The 12,025-nt window shown below is 45.3% G+C and overlaps 1 protein-coding gene across 1 annotated transcript; it reads left to right on the plus strand.

Annotated features, from left to right (window-relative positions):
* The first annotated feature begins 8,743 nt into the window (after positions 1–8,743).
* Positions 8,744–10,956, plus strand: LOC139240822 (protein reprimo A-like). The gene has a single exon (XM_070869305.1). The coding sequence runs from the start codon at positions 8,995–8,997 to the stop codon at positions 9,316–9,318; it is 324 nt and encodes a 107-aa protein (XP_070725406.1). The 5' UTR covers positions 8,744–8,994; the 3' UTR covers positions 9,319–10,956.
* Positions 10,957–12,025: the final 1,069 nt, after the last annotated feature.

Consider the following 12,025-nt stretch of genomic DNA (forward strand, 5'->3'; position numbering starts at 1 on the left):
GATTTCCAGCAGGATTTTGCTTTTGTACTTTATTGACCTTGATTGCTGTTAGTGAAAATAAATTCACATAGACTCTAGTAAGGTAAGAGAGACAACTTTATTGCTAACAGAGCTCTGGGAGAAGAGTTGAGATCCCGCGACCTGCGAATCACCTTCTCCCCGAGTGCCTTGTGCCGTGGGCTTATAAGCAGTTTACAGAGGGCGGAATACAATCATTTAAATTCATTTACATACAACCAATCAATCTATATGGCAACGCAATTCATTTACATACAACTTTTTAGTCCAAGTGAAACCTGATAGCATGGCGCAAGTTTGGGAGCCCTTCCTCTGTATCTTCTTTTGTGGTTAGTTATTCTGTTGCAAAGCTTTCTATGAAACAGTGGCCATGAGTCACTTGTTGCTGCAGAGTTCATATCAGGGACAGCAGATAGGCTTCTTGGTACAAAGTTCATTTAGTGGAAAGGTAGATAGTTGGCTTACCCCATTGCTATGTCTGAAAATCCACTCCAACAATTGCAAACTAGTTTTCAGTTTTCTCTGGCAGATATGTTTTGTGCTCTTTGAATCCACTTTGGAGATGAAAGGTGTGTCCAGATTTCTGATGAGCTGGCGTGTGTGTGCACTCACTCATGCTCATATGTAAAATCCAATGGTATTTTTATATTAAACAGATGTTCAGAATATCCCAATCTGACAAGGTTAAAAGGAGTAGATTTATTCTCATGTAAAACGTGTTTTTAAAAAGAAAAAATATTAAGCCCTTTTCGAAAGAAAGACTTGCATTTATATAGCGCCTTTCACGACCAACCGGACGTCCCAAAGCGCATTACAGCCAATGAAGTACCTTTGGAGTGTAGCCACTGTTGTAATGTAGGAAACGCAGCAGCCAATTTGTGCACAGCAAGCTCCCACAAACAGCAATGTGATAATGACCAGATAATCTGTTTTAGTGATGTTGATTGAGGGATAAATATTGGCCAGGACACCGGGGAGAACTCCCCTGCTCTTCTTTGAAATAGTGCCATGGGATTTTTACATCCACCCGAGAGAGCAGACGGGGCCTCGGTTTAACGTCTCATCCAAAAGGCGGCACCTCCGACAGTGCAGCACTCCCTCAGTACTGCACTGGAGTGGTCAGCCTAGAGCTCTGGAGCAGGACTTGACCCCACAACCTTCTGACTCAGAGGCAAAGGTGCTACCCACTGAGCCACGGCTGACACTAGACACATCAATTTTAATTCATTGCAAAGTTGTATCTTCAAAATTCCAGGTGGGTTTAAAACAACGGATTAATTCGGAGGACTTCCTCGTAGGACTGCTCCTGGATCTGGCCAAGGGGGCCATTAACCAGTCCAGGGAGCGGACGATCGAGGGGGTCGTTCGGCCCAACTGCCCGCCTCTCTTCCACGGGCATGTTCGCCCCAGGTTGTCCCTGGAGATGGAACACGTGGTGTCCACCAGTATGCTCGCGGCCTTCCGCGAGAGGTGGGCACCAGAGGGACTGGAATGCTTCATCACAACCAGAAACAAAATTGTACTTTAATTTGTTCAGTTTCCTTTAATTTTTGTTTAAGTTACAGTTTATGGCTGGTGCACCTTTAAGAAGGGGGCACATGCTACCTTTAAATTGATGCTAACACCTGTCATCAATCACGTAATTAACATTACCTTCTTAACCCAGTGATGTGTCAGTGATTTAGTGCAGCACGATATCCTGTGAACTTCTGCAGTTATTGCATGTAGTGTCAGTTGCTGCCCAAGTAAAGAAAGACTTGTAATGTGGGAAACACGGCAGCCAATTTGCACACAGCAAGCTCCCACAAACAACAATGAGATATTGACCAGATAGTCTGTTTTTTTAGTGATGTTAGTTGAGGGATAAATATTGGCCAGGACACCAGCGAGAACTCCAAAATAATATTTTTGGATATTTGATGTCCATTGAGAGAGCAGACAGGGCCTCGCTTTAACGTCGCATCCAAAAGATGGCACCTCCAACAGTGCAGCACTCCCTCAGAACTGTACTGGAGCATCAGCCTAGATTTTTGTGCTCAAGTTCCTGGGGTGGGACTTGAACCCACAGCCTTCTGACTCAGAGGTGAGGGTGCTACCCACTGACATACAGCACAGAAGGAGGCCATTCGGCCCATCGGGTCTGTGCCGGCTCTTTCGAGGAGCAATCCAGTGAGTCCCACTCCCCCCGCTCTTTCCCCATATCCCTGCCATTTGTTCTCCTTCAAGTATTTATCCAGTTCCCTTTTGAAGGTTGCTATTGAATCTGTACTATCAGACAGTGCGTTCCAAATCCTAGCCACCCGCTGCGTAAAACCTTTCGCCAGCCTCAGCTGATCCTGCCCGGCTAGGTTACCCTGAGTGCATTGTGAAGGTAACTACTGGAAATGGTGAGAGTGTCATTGGCCCTCATTTACATTTATTCCAATTAGTCCTGTGCGGACTTGGCGGGAGGATCGGGGGCAGCGCCAAAACGCGATCGTGAATTTACACCCCATCGTTATTAGGGCGGAAAACCGGCAGGATTGATTTCCGTCCCAATTCGCAGGCCAAAATAAAAATATTTGCCCTAATTTCAGGCCTCAGAATTTGAATTGGCTGTTTCCTTTCTAGACTGTCTAACTAGGATATCAATTATCCACTTGGCATTTAACCATATATCTAGATCTAACACTAAACCCAGCTTAAATATAAGATAGTCACTAATAAATCCAATAAGGAATTCATAGAAACATAGAAACATAGAAAATAGGTGCAGGAGTAGGCCATTCGGCCCTTCGAGCCTGCACCGCCATTCAATGAGTTCATGTCTGAACATGCAACTTCAGAACCCCATTCCTGCTTTCTCGCCATACCCTTTGATCCCCCCTAGTAGTAAGGACTACATCTAACTCCTTTTTGAATATAATAGAAACATAGAATATTCAGGAGAAACATCTTTACACAGAGAGTGGCAAGAATGGGGAGTTCGCTTGCTGAGGTGCATAGATAGCATAGATGCATTTAAGAGGAAGTTGGATATGTAGAAATGAATAAGAACATAAGAAATAGGAGCAGGAGTAGGCCCTACGGCCCCTCGAGCCTGCTTCGCCATTCAATGAGGTCATGGCTGACTTTCGAACTCAACTCCACTTTCCCGCCCGATCCCCCTATCCCTTAATTCCTCTGGAGTCCAAAAATCTAGCGATCGCTGTCTTGAATATATTCAGTGACTCAGCATCCACAGCCCTCTGGGGCAGAGAACTCCAAAGATTCACCCTCCGAGTGAAGCAATTCCTCCTCAGTCTTAAATGGCCGACCCCTTATCCTGAAATTATGTCCCTTTTTCCGAGACACTCCAGCCAGGGGGAAACAACCTCTCAGCATCTGCGCTGTCAATCACCCTCAGGATTTTATATGTTTCAATGAGATCAGCTCTCATTTGAATAGAAGGATATGTTGATGGGGTGAGATGAAGAGGGGTGGGAGGAAGCTCGTGTGGAACATAAACACCGGCACGGACCTGTTGGGCCCAATGGCCTGTTTCTGTGCTGTAAAATTCTATGCTTGGGCCCTAAGCTCTGGAACTCCCTCCCTAAACCTCTCCGCCTCTCTACCTCTCTTTCCCCCTTTAAGACGCTCTTTAAAACCTACCTTTTTAGCCAAGTTTTTGGTCACCTGCCCTAATTTCTCCTTATGTGGCTCGGTGTCAAATTTATCTGTTTTGTCTTATAACACTGCTGTGAAGCGCCTTAGGACGTTTTACTATGTTAAAGGTGCTATATAAATAAAAGTTGTTGTTGTTGTATATTACATACAGTATTCATAGGAACATTAGGAGGAGGCCAATCAGCCCCTCGAGCCTGTTCCGCCATTCAAATAGATCATGGCTGATCTGCGACCTCGGCTCCATTTACCCGCCTTACCTCTATATACCGAGATAGTCTCACCGAACAAAAATAATCCACGCCAGGACAGAAACCCAAAGCCACAGCTGTCAACAATGCTGGCTCCTCAGAAATATGTATAGTTCATATTTTTTTCCAGTAGGGGGCGAAACATTGCAGTGGAAATGGTTGGAATGCTTGTTCAACTGCAGCTAATGGTTTGAGACTGACACAGAGCTGGCAGGTTCTGCACTGCTCTCCGGGCTAGATAACCATGTATGTCCAGAGCTCTGCTCAGCAGCATCGGTGCTGGCTCAATTTACGTGGTCAACAAGGAGCCAATGGCAGAGGTAGCTAGCTCTCTCTTAGCATTAAAAAGATATAGAGTGTTGAACCATTGCACCGTTTGGAAGCTTTTTACTTAGAATCATAGAATCATAGAAAAATTGCGACACGGAAGGAGGCCATTCAGCCCATCATCTCCGTGCCGGTCAAAAAAGAGCTACCCAGCCTAATCCCACCTTCCAGCGCTAGGTCTGTAGCCCTGTAGGTTACGGCACTCCAAGTGCACATCCAGGTACTTTTTAAATGTGTTGAGGGTTTCTGCCTCTACCACCCTTTCAGGCAGTGAGTTACAGACCCCCACCACTCTCTGGGTGAAGAAATTTCCCCTCAAATCCCCTCTAAACCTCCTACCAATTACTTTAAATTATTGACCCCTCTGCTAAGGGAAATAGGTCCTTCCTATCCACTCTATCTAGGCCCCTCAATTTTATACACCTCAGTTAAATCTCCCCTCAACTTCCTCTGTTCCAAGGAAAACAACCCCAGCCTATCCAATCTTTCCTCATAGCTAAAGTTTTCCAGTCCTGGCGACATCCTCGTAAATTTCCTCTGCACCCTTTCTAGTGCAATCACTTCCTTCCTGTAATGTGGTGACCAGATCTGCACACAGTACTCCAGCTGTGGCCTAACTAGTGTTTTATACAGTTCAAGCATAACCCCCCTGCTCTTGTATTCTATGCCTCGGCTAATAAAGGAAAGCATTCCATATGCTTTTTTAACTACCTTATCGGCCTGTCCTGCTACCTTCAGGGATCTGTGGACATGTACTCCAAGGTCCCTCTGTTCCTCCACACCTCTCAGTATCCTCCCATTTATCGTGTATTCCCCTGCCTTGTTGCCAGTCCCCAAATGCATTACCTCACACTTTTCTGGATTGAATTCCATTTGCCCAACTGACCAGTTCATCGATATCTTCCTGCAGTCTGGAGCTTTCCTCCTCACTGTCAAACACACGGCCAATTTCTGTATCATCTGCAAATGTATTTATCATGCCCCTTACATTTAAGTCTAAATCATTAATATATACTACAAAAAGTAAGGGACCGAGTAATGAGCCTTTTGTACTCCACTGGAAACAGCCTTCCAGTCACAAAAACACTCCTCAACCATTACCCTTTGCTTCCTGCCTCTGAGACAATTTTTGATCCAATTTGCCACTCTCACTTGGATCCCATGGGCTTTTACTTTTTTGATCAGACTACCATGTCAAAATCCTTGCTAAAATCCATGTAAACTACATCAAACGCACTGCCCTCATTGATCCTCCTTGTTCCCTCCTCAAAGAACTCAATCAAGTTAGTCATGACCTTTTAACAAATCCATACTGACTGTCCTTGATTAATCTGTGTCTTTCTAAATGAAGGTTTATACTGTCCCTCAGAATTGATTCCAATAATTTGCCCATCACCAAGGTTAAACTAACTGGCCTGTAATTACTCGGTTTGTCCCTTCCTCCCTTTTTAACAGTGGTACAACATTAGCAGTTCTCCAATCCTCTGGTACAACTCCTGTAGCCAGGGAGAACTGGAAAATGATGGTACTTCACACTGGAGTACAGTGAGCAGTTCTGGGCACCACAACTTAGGAAGGATATATTGGCTTTAGAAGGAGTGCAGCATAGATTTACCTGGACTCCAAGGGTTAAATTATGAGGGGAGAATATACAAACTAGAATTTAGAAGGTGGGTGATCTGATGGAAGTTTTCAAGATATTAAAGGAAACAGATAGGGTAGATAGAGAGAAACTATTCCCGCTGGTTGGGGAGTCTAGCACTAGGGGGCATAGTCTAAAATTCAGAGCCTGACTTTTCAGGAGTGAATTTAGGAAACACTACTAGACACAAGGGTGGTAGAAGTTTGGAATTCTCTTCCGCAAATGGCAATATATGCTAGATTGGATTCCACCCAAACGACACAACACAGCTTACACCAATGTGAAGCCCAAATGGTGCAGTATAACTGGCACGTTGTAGTTTTGGTTTAACCTCCCACTCCAGTTCAATTCACTTTGCACAAATTCAGATATGCTAGAACACAAATCTCGTCTCACAATCCAGGCTGACACTCCAGTGCAGTGCTGAGGGAGATTAGACATTAAACCGAGGCCCCATCTGCTCTCTCAGGTGGGCGTAAAAGATCCCACGGCATTATTTCGAAGAAGAGCAGTTAAGTTCTCCCCAGTGTCCTGGCCAATATTTATCCCTCAATCAACATCACTAAAACAAATGATCATATTGTTATGTATGGGAGCGTGCTGAGCACAAATTGGCTGCTGGGTTTCCTCCATTACAACAGTGACTGCACTTCATTGACTATAAAGCGCTTTGGGATGTCCAGTGGTTGTGAAAGGCACTATAGAAATGCAAGTCTTTCTTTCTTATGTCTTGTCTGATAAACAGCACCTCCAACAGTGCAGCACTCCCTCCCTACTGCACTGGAATGTTGGCCAAGAGTTCATGCTCAAGTCTCTGGAGTGGGATTTGAACCCACAACCTTCTGACTGCAGAAGCAAAAGTGCTACCCACTGAGCTAAGGCTGACACCTAGCACATCTCAGAACTTCCTTCTCTTACGTCTCATGCCCCAATTGCACCATAATTTATGCTGTACTCTTTCCCTGCCTCCTCATTCTGTTGAAATAAAGAATAAAAGGGTGGGGTGCAATAACAAATCAGATGATCTGGTCATTATCACATTGCTGTTTGTGGGAGCTTGCTGTGCACAAATTGGCTGCCACGTTTCCCAAATTACAACAGTGACGACACTTCGAAAAAAAGTACTGCATTGGCTGTAAAGCGCTTTGGGATGTCCTGACGTTGTAAAAGGTTGTAAAACAGTCAACAGCATTACCATCGCCAAATCCCCCACCATCAACACCCTGGGGGTCACCATTGACCAGAAACTGAACTGGACCAGCCACATAAATACTGTGTCTACAAGAGCAGGTCAGAGGCTGGGTATTCTGTGGCGAGTGTCTCACCTCCTGACTCCCCAAAGCCTTCCCACCGTCTACAAGGCACAAGTCAGGAGTGTGATGGAACACTCTCCACTTGCCTGGATGAGTGCAGCTCCAACACTCAAGAAGCTCGACACCATCCAGGTCAAAGCATTCTACTTAATTGGCACCATGGCTGCAGTGTGCACCATCTACAAGACGCACTGCAGCAACTCACCAAGGCTTCTTCGGCAGCACCTCCCAAACCCGTGACCTCTACTGCCTCGAAGGACAAGGGCAGCAGGTGCCTGGGAACACCATCACCTCCACGTTCTCCTCCAAGTCACACACCATCCTGACTGGGAAATATATCGGCCGTTCCTTCATCGTCACTGGGTCACAATCCTGGAACTCCCTCCCTAACAGCACTGTGGGAGCACCTTCACCACACGGACTGCAGCGGTTCAAGAAGGCGGCTCACCACCACCTTCTCAAGGGGCAATTAGGGATGGGCAATAAATGCTGGTCTTGCCAGTGATGCCCACATCCTGTGAATGAATAAAAAAATATATAAATTCAAGTCTTTCTTTCATCACACTGGCCTTCAGAGCTCTGGAAAGAACAGTATTCAACAACAACTTGCATTTATATAGTGCCTTTTAGCATAGTGAAACCTCCCAAGGTGCTTCACAGGAGCGATTAACAAACAAAATTTGACACTGAGCCATACAAGGAGGTATTAGGACAGGTGACCAAAAGCTTGGTCTGAGAGGTAGGTTTGAAGGAGCATCTTAAAGGAGGAGAGAGAGGTAGAGAAGCGGAGAATTATAGAGAAGGAATTCCAGAGCTTAGGGCCCAGGCAGCTGAAGGCACAACACCCAATGGTGGAGCAATGAAAACCAGGGATGCACGAGAGATCAGAATTGGAGAAGCGCAGAGATCTCAGAGGGTTGTGAGGCTGGAGGAGGTCACAGAGACAGGGAGGGGCGAGGCTATGGAGGGATTTGAACACGAGGATGAGAATTAACACGGTGCAATTTAAAAATCTCAGCTTATAATTTTGTACTGCAAACCCTTTGTCATATCTTGCACTCTGGCCTCGAACCAAACTAACATTCCCCTCGCTCCGTTTCGAACAAATCAGTATGTTTTTTTTGTTAACCTTCCAGTATAAACACGGTCCCAAAGATGATAGCCCTAACTGATGTAATCGTGAGCACGGTGTATAGTTGGAGGTAAGTGTGTATAGTATTTTATTCGGGACTTGCCCTCTCTGCCACACCAGCTTGTAGAGAGACTGGAGTGCATCACCGCCGGCAACCAAATTTTAATTTGACCGTAGTTTCAAAACGTTTAATTTGTTAATTTGTCGGTTCTAGTGCCCCTTTTAATAAGGGGGAACGTGATTTAACGTTCGACTTAAAAATAATTGTCGCTGGCCGCGTGTCATCCAAAAGGAGTGGGGAGCTGAGGAAGGGAGAAGCTGTCACGTGGAGTTGTAAGACATTAAGTTGACGTCACGTCATCTGCACAGTCAGGTGCAGTAAGCTCGTGTTAAAACCAGACACCTAACAGAGCAGCCAATGAGACCAATCAGTGCTCGGTGGCGTTGGATTGCATCCCTCTCCATGGGAAAAAAATGGTTTAACCCAAACGAATATAAATGCCTTTGAAGTGAGTGCAACAGATAATGTGAAGGAGTGAAGTGTGGCTGGAGGACTCAAGCATTGCACTGTTCTGTCCGAGTTCTAGCAGTACTGCACAGACACTTGCTCAAGGCAAACCAGGACTTTGGATACAGTCAGCCGATTGGTGATAGCATTCGCTTGCAACAATGAATTCGACTTTGCTGAGCAAGACGATTAACGAGTCTTCCCCGGGTAAGGCTGACGTTGTACAGGCTGTCCTCCAGTGCTGCAATTACACTTGGGTCGTGAGCGATGAAGGGGCCGGGGTGAGCGACCCGGACGGGCGCAGCCTGTACATCATGAGGGTGGTCCAGATCGCGGTGCTCTGCGTCCTCTCGCTCACCGTCATCTTCGGCATCTTCTTCCTGGGCTGCAACCTTCTGATCAAGTCTGAGAGCATGATCAACCTTCTGGTGAAGGACCGCAGACCTTCCAAGGAGGTGGAGGTTGTCATAATTGGCTCTTATTAAGGAGCCGGCTTCCAAACAAACTGACGAAAAGAACACAGTGTTTTGGTTCGCACAAATAATGGTCCCTTCTGGAGGACAACTGAAGGAAGATGGGACAAAAAAACCTCGAAAGATTGACTCTGGACTCCATTGAAGAGCTGAGGACTCGCTCGGTCGAGTTTCCTGGAGTGGTTATGGTCACTTCAAGAAGAAAGCTCATTCAGAAATGGCGCACCTTGGCGTGTAAGTAGGAGGCAGAACTTTTAAAAGCTAGTTCGAGATGTTGGGCGTTATTTTCCAGATGAAGACAAGCCCACGGGGCAAAATAATGGACAATTGAATGATGTCTTGCTGTGTAACGCGGGGAGATACAGGACAGAACATCTCCTTTTTCAGGAAGAGGCTGATGGTTTAGAAATGGAAATAAAGATTGGGGAAATGTAGGTTGGTCTTATTGGATCAAAATGTAAATAAATACTCTCCTTCCCTCCTATGTTTTCATGAGGGATTTTCAAGTTAAACATTTAAGTTTAAGACCATTATCCAGTCTTGTTGGCATAATTCATACCTCGGTGTATTTTATAAGCTACTTTAAGGAACACTTTCTCGGCCTTTTTTTTGAGAGCTGCTTATGTCATGTCCCAAAGCCACGCCCATGGTTACCATCCACTGAGTCCTTGTGCTCTGCGGTATATGATTGGTAAAAGCTCACAGGCTCACCCCTGTCTGGCCCATGCATAGACTCTTACAGCACAGAAGGAGGCCATTCGGCCCATCATGTCTGTGCCGGCTCTTTGTCCAATCAATCCCACGTCCCTGCTCTTTTTTTTTTCCCCATCGCCCTGCAAATCAGCACCGCACAGAAGTAGGCTGTCCAGCCTCATGTAGGTTACAGCACTTCAAGTGCACATCCAAGTACTGTTTAAATGTGGTGAGGGTTTCTGCCTCTACCACCCTCAGGCAGTGAGTTCCAGACCCCCACCACCATCTGGATGAAACAAATCCTCCTCTGCGAAGGAAAATAGGTGCTTCCTATCCCGTAAATGTTCCCCCGTTAAAGTATTTATCCCGTTCCCCTTTTAAAAGTTACAATATTACTTGCTTTCACCGCCCTCAGGCAGGGCGTTTCCGATCAGAGCAACTTGCACGAGTCCGTGCCGACTCCCTTGCCCGTGTGGTGGTAAAACCCCAGGGGCAGTTGTACACCCTTCAAAAGCACCAAGAAGCCGAGCTGCGAGAGCAGGGCAAGTTTGAACCATCAGACGAGGCAAACCGAACAGATCCCGCTCCCGTCCAATGCGACTGCCAGTCTCGCCTTGTGTGCATTGCACTCCAATCGTTGCTGCAGCCCTTTAAAACAAAGGCCGAGGTTTAACATTCCACTAATAACTCCTCCAGGAATTGCAAACCTTTCCCCCAATGTTTAAAATACTCTGCAGCCGTGGAAATCACTATTGTTGACATTGCTGGACAGATGTTTGACGTCTCTCTGTTTGCTATTTGTTGACCTATGGGTTAAATAAGTGTTCCACCAAGTTATTGCGAGACTTAGCATTTAATTCTATCAGTCTAAATTTTTTTTAAGTGAGAATTATTGTATTCTGTTACCAGAAAGAATTTAGATTGGAAGAGATATTTTCTAGGCAGTGGGAATCTGTATTTGATGTTTTTAAATCACTAACATTGTAGTACAACTTTTCCTTGTATCCTATGTTGAAATAAATTCATCTGTCGTTTTTGAATTGTTGCAGTTGTCTCTCTCTCACACTCTCAAATCCTAAAAGCACTTTCAACAGGGGCTTTAAAAAAAAGCCATTTCTATTTCCTTGCAAGTCCTCTGACCTTATAGATCGCTGATCAATACTGAACGAGTGAAACTGACCCGAAAATGACACATGGCTGGCTGGTCCTGTTCAGTACTGGTCGATACAAAGTTCCATTCTCTCTCTATATAAACTTGTGCCCCTGGCACTGATGGGTCCTCAGATCGCCAGTGAAAGTTTTACAAATATTTCAACTTTGTATCATTTCTAGCACAAGTAGTCGTTCCTAAGGGGGAGGTAGATTACCTGTCAAAAGAACATGCGATTTTGCTGCACGTCATCATCATAGGCAGTCCCTCGAACTCGAGGAAGACTTGCTTCCACTCAAAGTGAGTTCTCAGGTGACTGAACAGTCCAATACGGAATTACAGTCTCTACATTGCTGCACATAGCACACCAAGGACATCTTTCCCTCCCTCCCCTCCTAGGTAGCTACTATTCTCTGTAATTCTACTAGCCCCAAGATACCAAAGGGCAAGGTTATAATCCTGCAGAAAAATATCCACAACCTTATAACGATGCTAAATGGGATATATGCACCAGTAAAGTTGCGACCTGAAAGAAAATGTACAATGCCACAGTATTACTGATCATGTGCTGCTGTTATGCTTCAAACTGCAGTGTCCATCATAATCAGCTATAATACCCAACACCGCGTCACACCACCAGTACCTTGCAATCACGCTCAACATGCAACACCAGGCAAATGTCCTTATGCAAACGATTTGGTGGATCTGCTTTATAAAGCTACTAAGCACCAAAAAGAAAACGTGTTTGTTAAATAATGATTTTATTATGGGCTGTCTTTTGCACAGGGCAATTTTAGAAACACTTATCACTCCACATATTTTCCCTGAGTTCAAAGGTCAAATGCACCACTTTTCCTCTGTTAAATGTGTGCTACT

This window comes from Pristiophorus japonicus, chromosome X, assembly GCF_044704955.1.
Source record: "Pristiophorus japonicus isolate sPriJap1 chromosome X, sPriJap1.hap1, whole genome shotgun sequence".
Lineage (NCBI taxonomy): Eukaryota > Metazoa > Chordata > Chondrichthyes > Pristiophoridae > Pristiophorus > Pristiophorus japonicus.

What these genes read in the sequence shown, in the direction of transcription:
- LOC139240822 (XM_070869305.1), top strand. Translation starts at nt 8,995, where the DNA reads ATGAATTCGACTTTGCTGAGCAAGACGATTAACGAGTCTTCCCCGGGT.